General features: G+C 54.6%; 1 protein-coding gene across 12 annotated transcripts in view; it reads right to left on the bottom strand.

Annotated features, from left to right (window-relative positions):
• Window positions 1-11,910: 11,910 nt before the first annotated feature.
• PHLDB1 (pleckstrin homology like domain family B member 1) overlaps window positions 11,911-24,359 on the bottom strand; it is a 44,462-nt gene continuing 32,013 nt past the window's right edge. For 7 of the 12 annotated variants that reach the window (XM_067751210.1, XM_067751211.1, XM_067751213.1 and 4 more), the window contains 7 exons: window positions 23,439-23,733; window positions 23,251-23,341; window positions 21,714-21,860; window positions 19,537-19,653; window positions 19,161-19,263; window positions 14,317-14,402; window positions 11,911-13,352 (listed from right to left, as the gene is read on the bottom strand). In XM_067751210.1, the coding sequence (XP_067607311.1) occupies window positions 13,212-13,352; window positions 14,317-14,402; window positions 19,161-19,263; window positions 19,537-19,653; window positions 21,714-21,860; window positions 23,251-23,341; window positions 23,439-23,733 (980 nt within the window). In that variant the 3' untranslated portion in view covers window positions 11,911-13,211. Of the gene's footprint in view, window positions 13,353-14,134; window positions 14,168-14,316; window positions 14,403-19,160; window positions 19,264-19,347; window positions 19,408-19,536; window positions 19,654-20,197; window positions 21,008-21,713; window positions 21,861-23,250; window positions 23,342-23,438; window positions 23,734-24,359 lie in introns of those variants that run through there. The other 5 variants (XM_067751209.1, XM_067751217.1, XM_067751216.1 and 2 more) reach the window with 3 other exon arrangements.

Raw genomic sequence — 24,359 nt, 5'->3', positions numbered from 1 at the left:
TATACCAGATATGTTTTAGAGAAACTGCAGAACAGTAAAGACAAACAGATTATCTTAAAAGTTACCTGACAGATTACCTACAAAGGAAAACAATTCGTAGCTGACTTCTCACCAGCAGCCACAGAAGAAAGAAGTTAGAGGCATTCTACATTCAAAGTGCTGACAAAAAACTAACTCACCCTAGAGTTCAAACTCCCATAAAATACCACTCAGGAGGGCTCCAGTTACCTATTGCTGCGTAACAAACCTCTCCAAAATGTAGTGGCTTAAAGCAACCACCACCGTATATTTGCTCACAGTTCTGTAATTTGGCGGGGCTGAGTGGGGACAGCTCATTTACGTTCTGTGTGGTGTTGGCTGGGATGGCTCATCTGGGACTGGAGGAAACAAGGTAGCTTCACTCACATGCGTGATCCTCAGCAGAAAGGACGGGAATGGCAGGTGGCTGGTGGGCCTCTCTTGCCCTTGGTCATCTTTCATCCTCCAGGCCCCCTCTTCCTCTGTCCAGTGGGCAACTGAACTTAGTTTCACGGTGGCTGGACCCAACTGGGTGAAAGTGGAATAAGTCAGGCTTCTTAAGACCTAAGGCTGGACCTGGCACAGGGTCACTTCCACATTCTACAGATCAAAGCAAGTCACGAGGCCAGCCCGCATTTAAGGGAAGGGAAAATAAACTCCATCTCTATGGGAGGAGTGACATGTGCCTCACAGGGATGGACAGAACTGTTGGTGGCCACCTTTGCTGACAATCCAACACAACAAGTGAAAGTGAAATAAAGACCATTTCAGATGAAAACTGAAAAGAGCTCACCATAACATCACTGGCGTTAGAGCTGTTAACACATCTATTTTAAGAGAAAGGAAATTGAACTCAGACAGTGTGAGATGTGTGTGTGTGTGTGTATCTGAATCACTCTGGTGTACACTTGAAACTAACACAACATTATAAATTAACTATACTTCAATTTTTAAAAAAAGCAATGAAGAGCAAACACACTGGAAACCTGTGGGTAAATGGATATAAGCACCAACTGAGGAAAACTGCAACAGTGATGGTGATGAATTGGAGGTGTAGAAACTAAGGCAGACCCGCAATGCTGGATGGGATTATGGAAGGTGGAGGTAATCGGAGTTAAAGTATTCCAAAGGCCCTGCCTCCGTCAGGGGATAATCAGATTTCTGATTACTTTTAGAGTTGGTGTACATGTGAAAAGAAGGGGAGAAAAGCCCTTAAGAATAGGAATGAAATCTATAATTTACAAGAAAACAAATGAATGAAGGAAGGAATGAATACAAGTAGAAAAAATAATAAAAGAGGCTCGGACTTCCCTGGTGGTCCAGTGCTTAAGACTCCGTGCTTCCACTGCAGGGGGCATGGGTTCAATCCCTGGTCGGGGAACTGAGATCCCACATGTCACGCAGCATGGCTAAATAAATAAATAAATAAATAAATAAAAGAGGCTCACTAAATTTGATAAATATAGGAAACAAAAGAAAAAGTAAAAAGAAAAAACCATGAGGAAATTAAGGAGCACAGAATAAGATGGTAAAAATAGGTTCAAATAATGATAACACTTAAACTTGTAAGTTAAAAGATACAGATTCTCAGATTAGATCTATGTACTAACATGGTGGAATCTCAGAAACATACTAGCACCACAAAAAAAAAAAAAGCATCAAATTGCCAAATGATACAATACAAATACTCCCCATATACAGTACATAAGATTTTAAAACATTCAGAGCAGTACAGGGGTTCCTGAAACAATTAAACATAGAATTCCCATATGCACCATATGATCCAGCAATTCCACTTTTGTGTACAACCCCAAAAGAACTGAAAGCACATACTTGAACGCGTACTTACACACCCACGTTCACTGCAGCATCATTCACAAAAGCCAAAAGGTGGAAAGAACCCAAATGTCCATCAACGGATGAATGAATAAGGGAAACGTGGCGTACATATGCAATGGAATATTATTCAGCCTTTAAAAGGAAAGAAATTCTGACAACAACATTGAGGAAATATGTTGTTAAACCAATTCAAGGAACCTTGAAGATACTATGCTAAGTGAGATAAATCAGACACAAAAGGACAAATATTCTATGACTCTATTTACACAAAGAACCATAAATTCAGAGAGATAGAAAGTACAATGGTGGTTTCCAGGAGTTGTGGGGTAGGATGGACTAGGGAAGTTATTGACTAATGAGCACAGAGTTTCAGTTTTGGAAGATTAAACGTTTCTAGAGATTGCAGTGGTGATGGTTACGCAACAAGGTGAATGTACTCAGTGCCCCTGAACAGTACAATAAAAAATGGTGAAAACGTTAAATGGGAAATTTTATGTTATGTGTGTTTTACCACAATAAAAAAGAGCATGCAAAGCAATACTACACGTAGTTTGTAGATATATACAGCAAAAGTGAAGGCGCACATGAGAGTAGGAAACTGCAAATTCAGGAGAGCAGCTACGCCTCTGAGGGTCAGGAATACAAGCGGGGATCTGTTATGTTTCAGTACTAAAAACAAAATCTGAAGAAAATAGGACAAAGTCAGGTCGTAGGCATATGCATGCTTCTTACCATTACACTCTAAGCTTTTCAACACGCTTTGAGTTTCCCGTAATCTGAAGGACTAGGTACCAGGAACGCCTGCTAAGGAGGAGTCGTGACGCAGCCCCATCCCCTCTTCGGAGACTCAACCCTAAGAATAGGCTCCTCCCTCCTCGTGTCCAGAGCAGCCTCCACTGATTTGCCAAGTGTGGAGCAGAGCCTAGAACTTTCTTTTTTAATTGAAGTATAGTTGATTTACAATGCTGTGCCAATCTCTGCTGTGTTGCAAAGTGACTTATAGACTTATATACATTCTTTTCTAAATATTCTTTTCCATTATGGTTTATCCCAGGAGATTGGATATAGTTCCCTGTGCTGTAGAGTAGGACCTTGTTGTTTACCCATGCTAAATGTGATAGTTTGCATCTAGCAACCCCAAATTCCCAGTTCATCCCTCTCCCTCCCTCCCTCCCCCTTGGTAACCACAAGTCCGATCTCTACGTCTGTGAGTCTGTTTCTGTTTTGTAGAGTTTCCTTTGTTCCATATTTTAGCTTCCACATATAAGTGATATCATCTGGTATTTGTCTTTCTCTGACTTTCTTCACTTAGTATGATAATCTCTAGTTGCATGCATGTTGCTACAAATGGCATTATTTTGTTCTTTTTATGGCTGAGTAGTATTCCATTGTATATATAGGTACCACATCTTCTTTATCCATTCATCTGTCAGTGAACATTTAGCTTGTTTCCTTGTTTTGGCTATTGTGAATAGTGCTGCTATGAATATAGGAGTGCATGTATCTTTTTGAATTATAGTTTTGTCTGGGATGCCCAGGAGTGGGTGGGATTGCTGGGTCATATGGTAATTCTATTTTTAGTTTTCTGAGGAACCTCCATACTGTCTTCCATAGTGGTTGCACCCACTTACATTGCCACCAACAGTGCAGGAGGGTTCCCCTTTCTCCACACCCTCTCCAGCATTTGTTATTTGTAGACTTTTTGACCGGCCATTCTGACCGGTGTGAGGTGGTACCTCACTGTAGTTTTGATTTGCATTTCTCTAATAATTAGTGATGTTGAGCATCTTTTCATGTGCCTACTGGCCATCTGTATGTCTTCTTTGGTAGAGCCTGGAAACTTCGACGTCAGAAGATCCTTCCAGGCCCATCCTCTCCAGGCTGACCAAACCACGTCCTTCTTGCAGAAAACCCTAGGAGTGGAGGGGCAGAGAGATGGTCTGAGGAATGGAGCTATTAACAAGCCATGCACCTGGACTGCGGGTGTTGCAGGCGGCCTTCTGTAGGGAATCTGGAAGCTTTCCAGTCCCGGGTCTCCACTGCCCCGTGCTGAGCTGCAGGCCGCTGTGGGTGGCTGGCTCTCAGCAGCCTCTCTCGCCCCGCTTCACTCCACCCAGACTGTGGCGAGGCCCCCAGGACAGTCCTCTTCTGTTGCCTGGAGGCCAGTCTTTGCTTGTCAGACCACCAGTTATTCTTGGAATAAGGCTCAGCTGGGCGTCTGCTACCCTCCCTCCAGCTGCAGATTTGTGTCATACAAGACACAAATCTCAGAGCAGGAGGGTCTGGAAGGACAGCCTCGTGGTGAGTGGCTGACAAGGAGGTCGTCCCAGGGAGGCCTGACGGTACCTTAACCAAGACCTCGGGGACACTGTCATCCAAGTGGCGTGAGGCGGAGGGAACCGTCCTGCTCCAGCCCCTCAGCTGCTGGAATGGACTCAACCAGCGCGTCTCTACCCACTAGCAAAGCAGCCGCTGCCCTTAGCTGACTCTCTGTGTACTTGAAACACGCCACGTCTAATTTCTTACAACAAGCCTCCAGGAGAGATAATAGCCCCAACTTCACAAGTGAGGACACTGGGGCTCAAAGTGATCGCCTGACTTGCCTGTACTCGTGGAGACCGTGTACGACCGAGACTGCCCCCAGAGGCAGGCATGGACCTGCGGGCCTGGGAGTTGAGCGGGGCTGCAAGTCACAGGCTCGGTGCTCGGGCCCGAGCCCCGAGGCCCCACACGTATGAGCAGTACTGACTGAGGAAGGTGTGTGGGCCGTGACAGACAGTGGCAGGCGACTCAGTGCAGCATGTTAGAGGAGAGCGTGCTCCTTGCCTGCCCTTTCATTTGTTTTTTTAACTTCTCACCACAATAGAAACTGCTGATCTGCAGGTGTGCAGCTATTCTAAGAGAATGAATGGCTCGTGTTAGAGTCCATGGACGGCACGGGGCCTGCCCCCCCCCGCCCTGCCCGTCGCAGGTGCCATCATGCTCTGGCTCGTCAGGCTGCTGCGGCCGTCTGGCCTCCCCTCCTGTCCAAATGAGCCAAACCAAGCAGGCTGATGGACTCCGGAAACTTCAGATGATTTTATAATGAACAAGGGTGCAACACAGGAACGTCCATAAAATATGTATGACAGTTGAACAGATCATTGTAGAGCAAACACCTTGTAATGGATCATGCAATAGAACATCACCAGCACCCCAGGAGCTGCAAATGTCACCTTCCATCTACAGTCACTCACCATCCTGGCTTCACTGCCCGTGAGGATGCCAGGAGCTGTTGGCACAAGTGCTGATGGGGACTCTGGGGCTCTGGAGTTGGTTTCCAAAGCTGTGAGGAAGGTGGGCCAGGCACCTGATCCAGATAGATGGGTCGATCTGCCTCTGACACCCAGAGCCGGACTGAGGTTAGGCCAGGATCACTGCAACATTGCTGGGACATTAGGACACTGTGCTGGGAATGAAGGAAAAGGTACTGACCAGAAGGCCTCAGAAGAAGGACCTGCCAGAGACTCCGTTCACCCAAAAGGGACAGAAATCTGAACACCAGTGGCTTAAACAACTAAGGGGTTTGTTTTTCTCATAAAAGGGGAGCCCAGGGCTGTGTGACTCACGGTACCATCGAGGGGCCAGTCTCTCTTTCTGCTCTGCCATCTTAAGCCTGTGGTTTTCAGCCTTGGGTTCATTGCTTTGTGGTTGCAAGGTGGCTTCTGCAGATCCAAGCACTTCATCTGTGCTCAAGGCAAGAAGGAGGGGGAAGGGCAAAGGGCCAAGAGCAAAGCCGGCTGAACCCTCCCCCTCCTAAGGAGTTTTCCCAGGAGCCTCTTCCAGTGGCTTTCACTTATAGGTGTCAGAACTGGGTCCCCAGCTAACCCTGACTGCAGGGGAGCCTGGAAAATCAACCTTTTAAAAAAGCTGGTCATGGGCTTCCCTGGTGGCGCAGTGGTTGAGAGTCCGCCTGCCAATGCAGGGGACACGGGTTCGTGCCCCGGTCCGGGAAGATCCCACATGCCGCGGAGCGGCTGGGCCCGTGAGCCATGGCCGCTGAGCCTGCGCGTCCGGAGCCTGTGCTCCGCAACGGGAGAGGCCACAACAGTGAGAGGCCCGGGTACTGCAAAATAAATAAATAAATAAATAAAAATTAAAAATAAAAAAGCTGGTCACATTGCTACCCTGAGAATAGACACTGAGAAGGAAACCAGTAGTTCTTCCTCAAAGAAATACTTTGGGTCAAGGCAAGGAGACCCCTCCTCCTCCCACTCAGCCCCATCCCTGCCAGCTACCTTCTAAGGATGGGGGATCCAGCAGGTCTTTTACCGAGGGTGTAAGTGCGGGCTAGAGCTGACTTACTGAGGACTAAGAGAAGGCTGGGCTGCCTCTCGGGGTCCCCCTCTCAGTCCTTCCCCCACAGAGCTGATTTCACAGCTTCACCACAAAACCAAAGCTGAATAAATATTTTAAAGTATTATTGAATATTTTTCCCACCAGTGACACATCTGCTTGTAAATGTGCTAAGAAAGACTAGGCAGACAAGCTAAGTGGTGAGACTTGGGTGAGAACATCTAAGAAAGTCGGGGCACAGACATCCTGAGGCAGGGGGAGCTGTGTCCTTGTGGGCTGAGGCCCAATCCAGATCCAGAAGAAGAAAAAACAGAGCATTATATCTATCGACCATCCATAGTTAGCCTGTAGAGTTTTCCCAAGCATGACAATATGATTTTTCCTTTTTGATTTGTAAGAGATCTTTACATATTAAGGATCTCAATATGTACAGAGTATCTCACTGTAAAGGGCACCACGTGACTAGGAGTCAGCAGCCAGGCTGAGGGCTCATTCAAGGGTGGGGCGCTGGACACTGTGGGGAGAAGGGGCTGCAGTGGGGTCAGGTCTCCTCCTCCCCCCTCCCCACTCATACACAGGCATCACTCCTAGATGTACATTCAGAATTTGGGACATTGAGACACTTAACAATTAGGATACTCCACGTAAAAATATGGATCTCTGCCTACGTTGAAAAGTTGGAAGATCTAGCAAACAAGGACCCCACATTCCCTTACATCAGCCAGCTTCTGCAGCAGAGACCCCAGTTCCACAAGAATGTGCTTCCCGGTCACCCCAGATCCCACCAAGCATCTTCCCCCTTGCATGGTTAGTTTCCTTATTCTCAACTACGTCCCTCAATTGCGTCCTGGAATTTGAGTTTGCAACCCCTAACAGCCTGCAAAGCCTTCAATTGATAGACAGATTACCTGGAATGGCAGGGGGAGCTGCCCAGGAGCCCACGGCCTCTAATGGCCTCCATCAGTGGCTCCTGGGACCCAGTTCTGATTGAAATCCTCTCTCACGGAGATTTACAAACATTGCTAACGCCATTAATTACAGGGTCTGGATGGGAGAAAGGGTGTGTGACTTGAGTTGAGGTCACCTGGGAGCCTGTGACTTTTGCTGATCCTGGGCTGTGGCCCTGGAACTCCTGGCCGGGCAGGGAGATGCCCGGTCTCCTGGGTGTGGTGGAAACCCATGTTCTCACGGGGAGAGGAAGCCACCACAGTGGGTGAGGTGAGAACAAGAGGTTGGGCATCCTGGGTGGGCAGATGTGGCTACAGGTAGCTGCCGCAGGCTGGTGCCTGGCCCAGATGCATCCTCTACGCCCTTTCTGCAAAAACTGCTCTCATGTGCAGAAATGTGCAAAGTCTGAGAGTGGGTGCTCAGAAGTCCCCCCACCATGTGTGTGCAGGCAGTCCTCGAGTCTCAGCCCCAGGCCCAGCCATGTACATCTTTCAGGCAACTGAGGATTTTAAAAAAGAGGTGTTTTTGATCTCCAGGTGGCTGTGGTTTGAGCAGGGTGGCGGGAGGGGACTTGAGGCTCTCTTGTCTTGCTCCAGGCCTGGCCAGGGAGCTGGGCCTGTCTGGGAGGAAGGGACAGTGCTGTGGTGCGCAGGCTGGTGGCCAAGCTGCAAAGGAGCAAGTGCTACAGGGTCTGCCCTCCCGCTGCGGGTCCCTCCTCTCCTGCTGCCGGGACAGAGCTCCCCACATCTCCCCTCATAGCAGCCCCCATCCCCAACCTCAGTGGTGTTCTGCCTGTTCCCTTGGCCCTCTGGGGTGTCTCCTGCCCCAGGGATGGCCCAAAACAGGGCCTGGACCAGTAGGAGAGGCAGGTGCATGACGGGGCACCCTGGCCGATATGACACAGCCCCCGGAGCACAGATTGGCACCCCTGTCCTGGGAACACAGGCCCCCATGCCCTCAGGATCACCATCTGAGAGGTGGGGCTACGTCACTGGCACTCTTGGCAAGAGGACGAGAGGGGGCCTGGCACTGAGAGGCTCGAGGCCTGCCGTGACCAAGCAGGAGGCGGAGCCATGCTGGCTCAGCTGCCCTGGGGCCCACAGCGCTGGACTGCCCAGAGCTATCAGATCACTAACTGAGAGGTGGGACCCTCCTGCCCAGGGGAGTCCTGACACTCCCCATCAGAGCAAACACACAAGAGATTGAGAGGCTGGCCGGGCACGCCCTCACCTGGGTCCCCTGTAAAGGATATATCAATGCAGGACGTAGCTCTTTCCCCTGGAGCTCACAGAGATGTTCCTGTTCTTAGTCCAAAAGTCCAACTCCAAGGCCAGGGTCTCAATGTTGTCCCCGGGGTGGAGCCAAGCACCACCTCCCGCGCAGGCACCCTTCCCAAGCCCCGTCCTGGGAGGTCTCAGGAACGGGGATGCAGGGCAGCACGGGGAGGGGTGCCCACCGTAGGAAGGTGGTTCTGCAGCGTGCCCTTCAGCATCTGGGGCATCTCAGAGAGGAACAGACCCTCCATCAGCCAGTAGGAGTCCCTGGGAGAAGGACAGCTCAGGCATCACACCACCCCACGCAGGACGCCCCGCGGGCCCCGGGCTCCCCCCGCGCATGCCCTGCTCCCTGCCCCGAAGCCCCCGGCCGCTCCCCAGTAGTAGAACTCAACAAAGCGCCCACCGGTCACAACGAAGGGGTGTCTTGAGTAGATCAGAGAGAAATGCTCAGGGTGGCTGAGGACCTCTGGCCTCACCTGGAGTCAGGGGAGAGGGCACAGGGAGCCTGGGACCCACGTGGAGTGGGGGCTGGAGGAGGCTGGGAAGCTGGAGGCCCTGGCAGCCGTGGGCTTTGGAGCCAGGCAGCCCGGGCTTGGGTTCTGGCTCTGGGGCTGCTCAGCCGTGTGGCCTTGGTCAAGGTCTGGGCCGTGGGGAGTCTGGTCTGCTGGTCCCCACATGCTGGCCTCTGGCATCCCAGCAAGAGCACGACGGTGTGCAGGAGCCTGGACCGCTCAGCCCAGTGCCCCCCGAATCTCGGTTGCCACTGTGAAGCCAGGCCCAGAGGATCAGGGCCCCCCAATTCTGGCCCAGGTGTGGATGAAACCCCAGTACCTTTTCCCAGTGAGGCGGATGTGGACGGACATGGCCAAGGGAGAGCACAGTAGGACCAGAGTGGGGCTTGCTGTGTCCACATCAGGTGTTTTCTCTGTCCATCCTCTCCCAGTTCTACACCCGTGAGGTGGCTTTAGTGGGAGAGAGTCAGCCCGTCAGGGATTTGGCGGGGAGGAGCGGAAGGGGCTCGGGTTTGCTCCCACTGGGTGAGGGGCTGGTGAGGAAGTGGGCCAAGCTGGCACACGACCCTGGAGCACTGCCCTGTGCCAGTGCGTGCCAGGGCCCTGGGGTCAGGCTGGAGGACAGGTGCTGTGCAGCTAGGGGCAAACTGCTGCCCTCTCTGAGCCTCAGACAAAGGAGAGAAAGTGCGCGATAGTGTGCTGAGCACAGGGCTGGGCCAGGATCAGCAGTAGCAATTATCATTCCTGAGCAGAGGCCTCACCAGAGGAGCTCAGGGACCAGGGAGTCCCGCAGGGGAGTGAACAGTCACCATGTGGTGTAAAGGGCAGGACGGGGCAGCCTGGGGGTGGAGGACAGGCTCGGTTTGCCTGGGGGAGGCTGGGGAGGGCAGAAGGTGAGGAGTTAGAAGTAGATGTTTCCGACCTCCCCCTCAGTTCTTTCTAGAGAGTCCTGTAGGGCCCGAGTAGGGGTTCTGGTTACTCCTAAACCCAGTGCCCCCTGGGAGAATGACTCCCAAGCTGTGAGGTACTAAAATTTGCAGAAACCAAGCTAGGCCGCGCTGAAGGCTGGCCTGTGAGACAAGGAGGAAGGTGGCTGGTCAAGTATGGCCTTCAGCATAAAAGATCTGGAAGTTCACCCCATTTACCACACTCCTCTTGGGGCCGTGACCCGGGCAACGTGGACAAGGCTCTGAAATACCTGGAGGTGAGGGGGCAGCAGGGCGGGCTGCTACACTGGGGACAGGGCCACCCGTCACTCCCTGACTCTGACCTGTGACCTCTGGCAAGTGGCAGCCACACCCCACTCCGCCCAGGGCCTTAGCCTGAGGGTCCCACTTCTGCCACCAGGGGGCAGCTGTGAGCCAAGGAGAGAAGGCCCCCAAAGGGGACATCTGGCTTCGGGAGGGCCCAGCCTCTTGGTTCCCTGTCCAGCCCCCACCTACACTCATGGTAACGTCTGGAACCTTCTAGGACAGCCAGATCCTCACCTACCAGAAGACAGGCCAGCAGTGGGACTTCTCCAATGCCTGGGCCCCCTGCAGGACCTGCTCATCAGAGGTGAGGAGGCAGGGATGGGGCCTCTCCCAGGGCCTCAGCCCACGGATAGGTAGAGGGTCCGCCTGCCTGGTTCTGGGGAGGCGTGAACAAATGAGGCAGAGGCCCTTCTTTGGCTCCTCTGCTCTCTCCGCCTCTCACTCAGCAAACACTTACACCTACCTCCACCTGTCAGGGTAATCGGCCCTCCTCTCTCCACACCCAGGCCTGGATGGGAGCAGGTTGGCCCCCGGCTCCAGGAGGGAGGCCTTAGCGCCCGGGGCCTCTTTCCCTCCTTGAGGAGAATAAGGCTCAGGCCTCTGCTCCCCCTGGGATGGGGGCTCTGGAGATTCAGGGTCCTACCTGGGGTGGGGTCCAGGTCTGGCCAAGTCTCCTTCAGCCAGAGCCCAGGAAGTAGCTTTCCAGCTGGCCCAGAATTGCATCCGAACCAACTGTGACATCTACTCCAAAAAGTCAGCCATGTATGAGAAGGTGAGCTGCCCCTGAGCCCAGTCCCTCGAGGTCCTCCTCCCCACAGTGAGATGGAGGAATGGTCAGGCTGTGCAAAGCCCAGGCCCACACAGCTGGGGACAGTGGCGGCACCTGGTGGCCATTCTTGGGCACTGCAGGGGTCAGAGCTGCTGGTCAGAGCAGCTTCTCCCTAAGGGGCTCCCATTTCTGGCTTCCCTAGAGGCCTGGCGTTGCGGGGTTGGGGTAGGGCCTGACCTTAGAGCCCGTCCTCTTGTCCCCAGTATGATGTCAGCAACGGTGGACAACCAGGTGGTGGAGGGGAGTATGAAGTTCAGGTGAGTGGGCCACAGCCTCCAGGGAACTTCGGGTTGCCGTCCCTGCAACTGACCATGACCTCCCCTCTCTGGACCTGTTTTTTCCATGGAGGTGGGTCCCAGGGAAGGGCCTGACTGGTGCTCCCTGGTACCCCTGTGGCTATGCAGGGCCAGAGCCTCTAGGTGGGGACCCACATACCCCATAAAAGGACGTGGGGGCCTTCCCCAGAGATCTTGCCCCACTGACCTTACCTCTCTCCAGGAGGGGTTTGGCTGGACCACTATGGTGACCGGCTGAGCTCGGGGACCCACACATCTCTCCTGGAGCCCCACTGCCTTGCAGCTGCCCTTCTGCTTAGCCTCCTGCCTCAGGGATGGGCCTTCACTCCCTCCTCTGGCTCCAGCTCCTGCCAATTAAACCTCCACATGAGTCCCTGCATTCTCCTGCCTCTCGATCCTTTATCCCTGGAGAGCCCACCCCCCACCCCCAGGCCGGTCCTTGGTCACAGTGGAGTGGAGGCAGGGTAGGGACCTGGAGGTCACGGTTGGGCCCTGGGTCCCTGGAACATCTAATAAGGTGGAAATGCTGCATTGTGGAGAGACCTAGCTTTCCTAACCCACGTATCCCAACCCCATGTCCCCCACCACCAGGCCTCCCAAAGACATAGTCCAAATGCTTTATTGTTCTGCTGAGATGCTTACAAATACTGAAAAACATCCAGCCTGGACCCAGCAACCATGGCCCAGGGCTGGGAAGGGGGACAGGGAGGTGGGCTTAGTGTTAAGGCGGAAAGGGCTGAGCACAGACAGCTGGAGGCCTGGTCCTCTGCTCTCCATTTCATCCCCCTTCTGAGGCTGCAGGGAGGGCAACCAGACCTCAGGGCACCCCCCTCTGCTGCTTCCTCTCCTGCTCAGGACTTCCATCAGGGAGAATCTGAACAACCCTGTGTCAGAAACTCAGCCCTATAACAGAACCCCAAAGACAGCCTTCTAGCTTCTTCTCCCATCCAATGGCTCCTCCTCTGGTCTATAGTTCCCAGCTTCACCCCTTCTGGCTCTCAGCAAGGCACGAGTGGAAGGGGGAGGGCTGGACAGGGGAGCCAGCAGGCTGTGTATCAGGGCCTGGAGACGCAGGCAGGGGGCAGGGAGAAGGTGTTCAGTCCCTTCCCCCCCGCAGGAGATGCCCAAGGGCCTGGGCTGGAGAGAACATGGCACATATCCTCAGACGGGCCCACCGCCGAAGCAGTGGGCTGAGCCACGGAGCCACGGCAATTAGTATGTAACCATGGCGATGAAGCCGTCACTGTGGTGACCATGGTGATGGGTCTGTAAAAAGGTGATAGAGCTGGGACCTCAAGGATGACACTTCCGGTCTCTGGCCCTTCAGCAAAGTAATAAAAAATATAAACGCAGGACAACAACGGGGTAGAGCGGGGTTTGAGAAGTACACCGCCTGAGCTGTTACCCCACTCTGAATGTGGCTCTGCTCAGCCCCCAAGGCCCCTGCAAAGGGGGCTGAGGCAAGAGGGGATCTTTGGCAGCTTCTGGTACCATAATTAGTCCTTTACAAAAGAGAACACAGGCTGGGGAGCACAGGTGCCAGGTCAGAGCGGAGGGGCCCCTCTGTGACAGCTCCTCAGCCTGGCTGGGCCTGGGGCAGGACCCTGAAGGGTTATTGCAAGTTCTGGGCTCCCAGGAGGCAGCAAAGCCCCCTCCCCAACTTTTATCTCCTGGCTGGTTCTTTAGGGGGCCGGAGCTCAGAAACTCACAGGACGAGCTCCTTACAGAACATTACAAAGTCACTTCTTGTACAAAACCCCAGTCATGCTCCGCCCTCCAGGGCCTCTGGGAGCACTTGTGTGAGGCCTGAGGCCCAGGGCGTGACTGTCTCCAGGGGCGAGTGGAGCAGCAGGCAGTTGGGCCTGGGTCCTGGGCCGGCCTGAGGGTCCACGAGGCCCATTCGGTCAGTTCATGAACTGGGTGTAGCCCTCCGCCCCGGTGACGATGACATCCATCCAGATGCGCATGGCCTCTGCGGACGGGGCCACCATGTAGTACAGCCGGTCGTGGGTCTTCACACAGAAGGTGAGGGCCGGGTTTGGGCTCTGCCGAGGGAGAGAGGAAGGTCTAAGCCAGGGCCCACCCCCAAAGGCCAGGAGCATCTTGCATCTGCCTCGCCGTCTGCCCTTCCTCTCTCTGGCTCCAGGATGCCCTGGAGCTCGAGGCTGAGTCCTAAATAGGCCCAGAGCCCAATCTCCACCACCAGGTGGGCCCCAAGCTGAGACAGTCCCCTCCTCTCAGCTGGGCAGTCCTTGGACCCTGGCAGGGACAGACGCTGCCAGGCGGGGGCCCTGCTCCTTGGTACCCGCAGGCACAAAAGGGAAAGACTCAGTCTCAAAGGGCTGCTCCAGTGAGGACCAGAGTCTCTTCTCAGCAAAAGAGGAACAGATGGAAAAAGCTACAAGTGGGATGCTGGGCCCCAGGACCCCAGAAGGGCAGAAGATCAGGGATAGAGTGGGCATCTGAGGCTTGGCAGGAGGGAGGCTGACCTGCATGAAGGCAGATGGTCCCAGCCTCAAACGTCTCCTGTTCACCAATCCTCTTGACCAGATCTAGTCTCTGGGGACTCCCTACTCCCCTTGTAGCCATCCCTTCTGCACTGCCCACCCCCACGGAGGGACACATCCTACCGTCACCTCAGGATTGGGAGGCAAGCAAGCGTACTCACGCCCACAGGGGCTTCCTGCTCTCTGCAACCCACCTGGCTCCCCCCTCAGGCCTGGGGGAAGGGGGGGTACTTAGGGGAGAGTCAAGGGTCAGGGGCGAGAAGGGTACAGGAGGCATTAATATGCAGTAGTTCTGGTTACAGGCATATGGGGAGGGGTACCTCAGACACCATAGTGAAGCTGAGAAACCTCTTCTGGGAAAGGGAGAGGGAGAGAGGAAGAGAAAGTTTAGAAAGAGAACAAGAGATGGGTCCGAGCCTCTGAAGAGGGCAGGCTGGAGGCCTTTGCTCACAGGGCCCTGCTGGGCCCACCCCTTCCCCAGGGCTGTCCCTCTGCCCCTCACCTTGGCTGCACTGCGCAGGTGGTCATAGTACACTTCCTCGATGGCCTGGAAATAGATGACCCCTTTCAGCTTCGTCTCATGCTTGTCTGCAAAGGAATAAGGGCCAGGCTCGTGGACGTGGAGCGTCCTCACGTGGGAAATGGAGTGATTCCCAGGACTCCAAAACAGAGCCCAGCAGGGAGCCCGGAAGACATGGTCAGTGTTCAGCCTCACTCAGAATTATGGAGAATGCAAATTAGAACTCCACCGAGATACCACTTCTAACCTATCGGAACGGCAAAAATACACCCCAAGTACACAGCACACTTTTGGTAAGTCTGTGGAGAAACAGGCCGTGTAATAAATCTGACAGGTGGGAACTGGTAAACCCTTAGGAATGGTTTGGCTGCATCGACCAAAGTTAGAAAGGTGTTTGCCCCTCAAGCCAATTTTTACACTTCACGAAAATTTATCTTACACATGTACAAAATAACAAATTTACAAGCTTCACCATAGCAGTACCTACAGTCATGAAAGATTAGAAACAAGCCAGGTATCCATCAAGTGGAGACGGCTAAGCAAATTAGAGTGTGCCACGTGAGGGAATACATCCAGCTGTTTAACAGAATGACAGAGAAATATCTGATATAGATACAGATTCAGAAATAAATCTAAGGACTTCCCTGGTGGCACAGTGGTCCGGGAAGATCCCACATGCCACGAAGCAACTAAGCCCGTGAGCCACAACTACTGAGCCTGCACTCTAGGGCCCGTGTGCCACAACTACTGAGCCCACGTGCTGCAACTACTGAAACCCACGTAGCTGGATCCCGTGCTTTGCAATGAGACAAGCCACCACAATAAGAAGCCCGCGCACCACAACAAAGAGTAGTCCCTGCTCACCACAAGAGAAAGCCCACTCACAGCAACAAAGACCCAATGCAGCCAAAAAATAAATAAAAGTAAAAAAATTTAAGAAAAAAAAAGTATCTGCCTGCCAATGCAGGGGACACGGGTTCGAGCCCTGATCTCTGGTCCAGGAAGATCCCACATGCCGCGGAGCAACTAAGCCCATGCGCCACAACTACTGAGCCTGCGCTCTAGAGCCTGCGAGCCACAACTACCGAAGCCCACGCGCCTACAGCCCGTGCTCCGCAACAAGAGAAGCCCGCGCACCGCAAGAAAGAGTAGCCCCCGCTCGATGCAACTAGAGCCGCGTGCAGCAACGAAGACCCAATGCAGCCAAAAATAATTAATTAAAAAAAAAAGAAGTCTATAAAATATTCCCAGATATCAATATCTAGATATAGATATATTTGAGATAGAAAGATCTCTAAGATACATTAGCAGGAAAACAAGGAATGTATTGGGTGCTACCTTTTGTGTAAGAAAAGGGGTAAGAATACATGTTTGCATTTGTTTATATGCCCCTAAAGATACTCTAGAAGGATACACAAGAGATTTAAAGGTGGTTACCTGTAGTGAGAGGGGGCGTAATGCTCAATTTAAACCTTTTTATGTGTCTTGAGTTTTGAACTATATGAATGCATTTATCTATTGAACTCCAACAGTAAAAACTGGAAGGAAGCATACAGCATCTGGAGGCAGGGGTGGCAGGAAGGAGGTGGGCAAACCCGCAGACCAGATGACTGCTCGGGTGGCAGGGACAGGGCGCTGGCAGGAGAAAGCACAGGGCCCGGGCCATCCCGTCTTGGGGCAGACACCGAGCAGGCACCTCCACTGACGTCCTGGGCACTGAGCCCAAGTCACAAAGGAAAGGCCACAAGATCACTAAACTCAGACTGTGATGGCTGGCACCTTCCCCCACCCCCAGTGTTGTTTCAGGCCCAGGTATCGATCCCAGATCATTGCTACAGCCTCCTAATGTGCCCCTGCCCCGCCCCCTGCCCCTCAACTCACTGGCCCTGATGCCGAGGGGGGAGCTTCCGGAAGCAAATCGAATCCTGCTGCCTCACTGGACATTGCTGCCTCCTTGGCTGGGCAAAGGTCCCTGACAGGCTGGTGCCAACGCGCCCCTCTGGCCTTGCCTCACATCCCTCCCCTGCACCAACTGCAAGTTCTCTCCGGCCAGATTGAGCTTCTCACGGTCCTCTAACAGTACGCTCTGCCGACACTGGAATGGTCTCCAGCCCATTCCCTTGGCAAACTCCTATGTCATCTTCAAGACCCATTGCAATTGTCACCACTGGCGTGCACGGTTGTGCTCTCCCGTGCCCCTACAGCACGGATGGTCCTCTGTTCAGATCTCACGGTGCTGAATCTGAACCCTCCTTTATCTGTTCGTAGGTCTAGCTCTCCAACACTGACTACTATATCCTAGCACACGGCAGGTGCTCAATCAATGTTGAATAAATGAGCCCGAGGCACTGGGATCCAAAGAAGTCAGAGACCCTTCTCTTAGGAGCCCACAATTCGGGGGAAAGGAAAGCAGACACACGGCCGCTTATCAGCTGTGTGACCTGGGCATGGTTAGGACTCCAAGAGAACGCCTACAGGTCACTGGCAGTCACGAGTGCTGAGTGAGAGGACACACTCCGACTGTTCAGCACAGCGTCTGGCACAATGCACGTGGCATCTGTCATGACATCATTACGCCCCAGGGCTGGTACCACATGGCAGAGGGACCCTGTATAACACAGGAGTTAACAGCGGAGGGCAGGAACCGCTCCCAGTGAGGCGGGACCAGGAAAGGCTTCCCCAGAGGTGGCTTCTGATCCGGACCCTGTAGAATGGAGGGGTTTCATGGAGTAGGTGGGAGGAGGGTCCAGACAAGGGCAGGGAGGATGTCAGCTTCGAGGAGCAGGCCAGGCACACCCAGGGCCCTGATCCAGCCACAGGCCCGCCTCCACCCGGCACTTCCTCCTCGGAACAGGGACCCAGCCCCATCCTGGCCCCTGGGCCTGGCCTTCCCTCCAGCCTCTGTTCTCTCCCATCTCTTCCTTTACTGGAAATAGTGCCGCATTCCTGCCTCTGCTTCCTTACCTCCCACCTACCCCTACTCTTGACGGATCACGTGCAATCTGGCTCCCACCCCGGTACGTGGTGGAAACCATCCTCTCGTCAAGACCCAACCCCGAATCAAATGGCCTCTGGGTCCACACCACTCTTGGCCTTTCTGCAGCCTCCATCATCGCTGGTGACACCCCCTGCCTGCACATGTCTGCTCCCTTGGCTGGCTTCCTTCTCCATTTCCCCCCTGCCCTCCCCCTCCCCGGTCTGATTGGGTCTCCTTTTGTTTCACAGACATTAAGGAAGGTCACACGCGCCAGGCACCAGCCCAGCACCTGGCATGTGGCTTCCTGCCTCCTGCCCCTTTCGCTTTGCTGGTGCCTCCTTCCTCACAAGGGTGGACCTGCCCCAGAGTGCAGCTCTGTTTCTCCCTCTTCTCTGCTGTAAAGTCTAATTGCCCAAGATCAGTCTTAGCTCTGCCTCTTAGCTGCTGAGAGACCTTGGACAAGTTACTTAACCTCTCTGTGCCTGATTTTCCTCATCTGTAAAATGAGTGTAAAAACAGCGCTTACCTCACAAGATCACTGTGAAGATTAAATGAGATGAGGCACGTAGAGTGCTCAGCACGGCATCTGGCTCACACAAGTGTTCAGTAAGTGTGATCTGCTATCATTAGTATTATCGTTATTATTATCATTCCAACAGCTTCAACTTTCACTCTGCCTCTAACCCTGACCTTTCTCGTAACCCTAGATGCCCCAGGGGCACTTCAACCTCAACGTGCCTAAGATGGAGCTGTCCTCCTGGGCCTGTTCCTCTCAATCCTGACAAAGTCCCTTCCCAGCCTAGGTGGAAACATGGGGACACGCGTGTCTCTGCCTCCCCGTTCCCAGGGCCCAGGTGGCCAGGGAGGGCTTCTTGGAAGGGATGGCACTTGGTTGGGGACCAGGTCAGGGGGGAAGCAGGGTGCTCCAGGCCTGAGCGACTCCAGCACCAAACCCTCCGGCCCTCTCCTTCCAGGCTCCCAGCAGGACCGCTCCTCCCGGCTTTGTGGTTGGGTGGGGCCGGGTGACTGGCTGAACAGACCCCAGCTGGGGCATTTAACGCCAGTGCCAACCCAATCAGGCTTTTCTTTACCCTCTGCCGCTGCAGCCAGCAACATTCTAGAAAGGCATGTTCTGAAGCAAAGAGAACGCTGACGCAGAGCAGAGCCCCCGCCAACCCATGACGTACATGGACACGTACCAGGAGTAAGTAGGGAAACGCGGGTTTTGAGCCACTGGGATCTTAAGACAGGTCGCTTCCGCGGCGCAGCCTAGGCTATCCTGACCAGGATGTGATACAGCGTCCCACGCTCCACGTGGGAGCTGTCCAGAGGGAGTTGCAGGGATGGGAAACTAAGCTGGAGGCTGGGTGCAGAGGGCGGAGGGAGCAGGATGGGCCAGGGGGCTGTCCTCAGGGCTGCCCTGAGCGTCCCGGGCACCGCTCGGCTGCTGGTGCTGGTGCCTTTGCAGGAACTTGCCCGAGGGGGAATCCACAGGACTCCACGCGCCCACAGCATCTGGGGCCCCCTACAGCACTCCCATCATTCTTTGCTCACTATCTGCCTCCCTGACAAAAGGCTCCAAGGGAGAGAGAGCTGTGGCCACCTTGCTTATCACCAGAGCCGAGAATAGTGCCTGTAACTTATTAGATGCTCAGTAATACTGCTGAAAAAATGAATGAGTGAACAAATCAATGGAGGTGAACCAGGTATACTCTGTACATTTTCAGAGAGGGGAGGACAAGACCCAGCCCAAGCCCCTGGACCCCACTTGGAAGCTTCCAGAAGACCCGCTGTCCTGGGTGACAGAGCTCAGGGGTCCTGGCTCTGGGGCAGTCTTGGGGGAACTCACCCACATAATAGGAAAGGGTGCGCTTGAGTCGATCGAAGACAAACCAGCGCTTCTTCCATGATTTAATCTTGCCACCCATCTTGACCAAGTAGCCACGGCAGACCTGGTGGAATGCAGGGGTGAGGAAAGACCCAAACGTGCAGCCCCTAAACCTTTATTCCCTGAGCAGCGATGTCAGTGCCATCGCCTGTGCCTGTATTTGTCGGGGGGCTGTCCCCAACATCTCTTCAGGCCAGCACACCCGGTCCTGGGACAGAGACCGCTGGTGTTAGGGCAGGAACTAAGGCCACTATTCCGAGGACCCAGGAGGTGCCTCTGAACGTGGGGTCCCCACCACGACACGCACCCCGTGCCCCGGGGCCATGCGTGCCTGTACCTTGCTGCTGAGCACCACATGCAGGCAGGTATCCACACCGTGGCCTGAGGACTCAATGTGGGTCTTCAGGTCAAAGTCCTCCTTCCGGATCGGCAGGTAGCGGGTCAGGGGTCGTGCCTGGGAGCAGAGGGTAGGATCAGTAGGGGCCCCGCTCTTCCCCTGTCATTCCCTTGCCCGGGCCCCTTGGCTTCAGTCCCGAACCCCCGAAAGCCTGCCATCACTCCCTCCCCACCCTCCTGGCTGTCACTCTGGTTTCATGGGGCTTTGGCCAAAGCAGGGACCTGGCACGCCTGTGCTGACTCCACCCAGGTCTGGGCAAACTGCTGAACGGCTCTATGCCTCAGTTTCCCAGACACAGCTGTCCTTGTCCTGTTCCTGCCCCTCCTCTCCCTCCTGGGCTGAATGGAACAAAGCAAAGGACCAGATGTGAACATGCTCTTGGAAGAAAAGCCCAATAAGAAGCCTGGTCTTGGGGGCTTCCCTGGTGGCGCAGTGGTTGAGAGTCCGCCTGCCGATGCAGGGGACACGGGTTCGTGCCCCGGCCCGGGAAGATCCCACATGCCGCGGAGCAGCTAGGCCCGTGAGCCGTGGCCGCTGAGCCTGCGCGTCCAGAGCCTGTGCTCCGCAACGGGAGAGGCCACAACAGTGAGAGGCCCGCGTACCGCAAAAAAAAAAAAGAAGCCTGGTCTCTAACTTCCTGTGGGGCCTTGTTTGGGTCACAGTCCTCTCTGGGCCTCCGTCTCCTTATATGTAAACAAGGGCTTTGAACTAGAGAATCTCTAAGGTCTGTTCCACCTCAAAATTTCTGATACTTAACTAGAATTCTCAGTCAACTGGAATTTTTTTCTCCTCTTTATTTCGAGGAAGAATGTTAGAATGACATGAAAAGGAAACATTACAAATTATTTAAAGAAGAAACAGAGACTTCCCTGGTGGCGCAGTGGTTAGGAATCTGCCTGCCAATGCGGGGGACACGGGTTCGAGCCCTGGCCCGGGAGGATCCCACATGCTGTGGAGCAGCTAAGCCCCTGCACCACAACTGCTGAGCAACCCCCGCTCGCCACAACTAGAGAAAGCCCGCACACAGCAACGAAGACCCAATGCAGCCAAAAATAAATTTATTTAAAAAAAAAGAAGAAACAAAACGCTCAACTTCCCGGAGGTGCCCCAAAGATGAGCTGACGCCATCCACCTCCTCAAAGCTGGTGGCCCCTGCAGCCATTCCTGAGCCCTGGCGCAGGGGGATAGAGAAGAGAGTCCCAAAGAGACCACTGACAGAGACAGGAAAGGGGAACTAGGCATTTAGCCAAAGATTCCAAGCACAGAGATAAAAGTCACACACAGAGTTTCTTAATTATTTCTAAATTCCCGAGCCAACCTACCCCTTAGAATTCATGTTGCAGCAACATCAGGAAATCATGGAGCTATGATCGCCAGTCACTGCTGGGTAGGACCTCCACGCTGGGGAGGCCTATGGAAACCCCCAGAGGAAGGGACAACCTGTCTGAATCTCACAGGTTCTCCCAGGGGCCCAGGGTCTGGGACCAGACACATGAGTCGATTTCCCTGCCCAACCTAATTTCTCCCTCTCCCTTCAACTGCCCTGCTCAAGTCTCCTGTAGAAGGAAAAAGCCCAGGGTTGGCTTTTGTGTAAGGATGGATTCTTGTCCCAAGGAGAAACTAGTACGTTCTCTTTTGGAGATGTAAACCGAAAGTCAGAGTGAGGCCAGCTGCTGGTGGTGGGGCCTAGAGCCAAAAGGTCTGGTGGAGTGAGGCTAGGACAGCCACAAAGCACCAGAAGCAGGAGGGCATCAGGGACCGGGAAGGAGGTGCAGTGCAGACTCGTGAGGCCCCTGCGAGAGGCCAAGGGTAGCCACCCTGATTCTGACTCAGCTCCCATCACTGGAAGGCCTGTCCAGACCCTCTTCTCTAAAAGGTGGCCTGCCGCAACCCCACAACCCAATCAACACACACACAAACACACACACACACACACACACACACACACACACACACACAGAGCGGGTCCCTGTTCCTTGGGGCCAAACAAGTCCCAGGTAGAATTCTGCTTGTGCAATCCTTTCTGGAGAGAACAGGCTCTACAGCCCAGCAGGGGTAGTACCCTGGGATATCCCAACCCCTCGTCAGCCCTACCCTTAAGCCCACCACCCACTCACCTGCGAGAACTGCTTCTCCCGCATCTTGACCTCCTTCTCCACGAGCTGATGCCTCCGGGTGCTCTCGCCCTGCAGCCTCCGTTCCACCTGCTCCCGCCGCCTCCGCTCCTCCTCCAGGGCCTGCCGCCTCAGCTCCATCTCCCGCTCCTGTCCCCAAAGCCAAGGCTCAGTGCCCACCACTGCCCTCTTCCCCCCCAAGTCCCTGCCACCCCTCCTCAGGCCGGGGCAGAGCCACAGGAGGCACCCACCTCAGAGGGCAGCCTGGCATGAGGGGCCATCATCCTCCAAGCCCACCCTCTCTAAGGACCTGGCTGACAAGGGTAAATGCCTTAAAGTGAGACCAACCTGGCTTCAAATCCTGGCTCTACCACCACTCTGAGCTCTGGACCCTGACAAACTCCCTAAGCCTCAGTTGCCTAATCTGTAAAATGGGACCAAGAGTGCCTACTCCTGGGATTGTAGCGAAAATTAAATGAGATCATGTGAGTAAATGCCCATCACTAACTCTGGCAGGAAGGAAGCACTCAATAAAAAAATGGGGCTTTTATAATTTTATCTGAATTCCTAGGACATGGATTGTCTAAACAACCTAATCGATAAGTGAAGGCCCTCTGAAACTCCAAATGAGAAACATTTATGGTTGAACTTCAGATTTTATGGGAAAAAAATGAACTTATGAAAGCCATTATCAAAAGATTTTCAGTCATTAAAACAAATCATTAAATACACAGCATGTGGGTGATGTTTTATATGTCTTCATCAATGATAACAACTTTCATATTATTAACTCCCATCCGTCATTTCTTCCCAGCTCAACACTCAGCAGAACCTCCTTTTTCTCCTTTTGTCAAGAGATGTTTGTAAATCAGCCCTCCTCTGAAGTAAATAAGACTAAGAGGCCTTCTTTTCTGGTTGATCTCCTGCTCCCCGGGTTCCACTCTTAACTCCAGACATGCAGAATGCCCGGATGATAGAGACAGACGAGCTTCTGCAGACTCTCTATTTCACCTCCTCCCCAGGCACAGTTTCCTCAGCCTGGCTGTGCCCACGATGAACCCCTGGCCCCTCTGCTGTGTCCCAGGCCCATCGGTAGGCAACGTGAGGCCCCCGCAGCCAACACCTCTGCTCTGGCTTGGACATCTGCCTTCTCTCTGTCCCCATCCTTCAACCCCAGGTCCTAGCCATCCCCAAGAGGAGTGACCTGGCACTCAGGTAGACGGGAATCAAAATTTCTGTGGTGGCCAAACGTCCAAAGAGGTGAACACACAAAGACTGGAAGCTCCCATACGGGAAGTTCACCGTTGGACACTGGCTGCTGCCTCCCCTTTTCCTAAGAGCTGTGAAACTGGTCATCTCGCCAAGCCTCCGCATCCCCCACTTGAGGAACACAGGCTTTGAAAACACTCTTCCTCAAGGGACTGCTGCGAGGACAATGTGGGTGAAGGGGCCTGGGGAGGAGCGGAGGCCCTTGGCGGGCGGAGGGCAGCCCCGGGGCCTCGCACCTCCTCCCGCCTCCCATGGCCCAGATCTGCCTCACCCTCGACTCCATGAGCCGGCTCTTCTCCGCATGGGCTTCTTTCAGCATCTTCTCCATTTCTTCCGTCTTCCCCACATCCAGGCCGCTGGCACTGGGGAGGCAAGGGGAGGAGGCACGCGGTGGAGGCGGCGGCCCTGGTGTGGGCAGGACGGCGGCGGGCCGTCGGGTGGCGGCCGGGGCGCGGGTACCTGGACATGGTGTCGGGGGAGCAGGCCGAGTTGCCCCCCGTAGAGATGCTGGTCTCCATGCTGTCTGAGCTCTCCAGGCTCAGCGTGTCGTAGGCATGCTCGCCCTCCTCCCCTCGCTCCCTGGACACCGGCAGGTGGTGCAGGATGGAGTGATGCAGGAGCTGCGGGAAGCCCGAGGGCCCGGCCGGGAAGGGCGCGGCCCCGTGCAGGGCGTCCCACTGGCACTGCGCCTCGGCCGCCGCCTTCTGCTTCAGCTCAGCCAACCGCCGCCGCTGCTCCTCAATCACCTGCTGCCCTGCAGGAGCGACAGGCGGGAGTCACGGGGGGCACCCCACCTCCCCAGGGAGGATGCCGGCTGCATCACAGATGGAGGGAGGAGGCGAGCAGGGAGAAGGGAACACGGGGCAGCCCCCTTGCCCCCCACCAGCTTCCCTGAAGCCCCCGCAGCTCCAGGTCCGGCTGCCCTGGCAACGCTTTGTCACCTGCACAACTGGTCACAGCCATGCAGCCTGACTTCAGCGCTCCCACTGTGTCCTGAGCCCACACGCGGCACCGAACCTGCCCAGGTAGGGCCCCGGCAGCACGACGGCCAGGTGGCTCCAGCTCACAACCATGGCCTGAATAGGTGGGCAGGGCACATGCACCCACCCTGCTGCTGGGGAAGGGTGATACAAGAGATGCTGGGAGCCCCATGAGCACCCACATCAATGCAGACCCCGCGGCGATGCAGAAGCAGGAGTGCCAGTGGCAGGAAAGGAGGAAGGGGAGACGAGGCGGAGCACAGCTGAGGCAGGAGAGAGCTCAGCTGGCGGGGTGAGGCCAGCCCAACACCCCAACCCAACTCAACTCAGCCTGGGAGTCTGCCTGCGGGCAGTGGGGGCCTGGGCAGAATACATCATGCGGATGCCCGGGCAGGGGCTG

This window comes from Pseudorca crassidens, chromosome 9, assembly GCF_039906515.1.
Source record: "Pseudorca crassidens isolate mPseCra1 chromosome 9, mPseCra1.hap1, whole genome shotgun sequence".
NCBI classification, from domain to species: domain Eukaryota; kingdom Metazoa; phylum Chordata; class Mammalia; order Artiodactyla; family Delphinidae; genus Pseudorca; species Pseudorca crassidens.
Note: the sequence above shows the minus strand (reverse complement) of the source record. Positions and strands in the feature narration are given on the sequence as shown.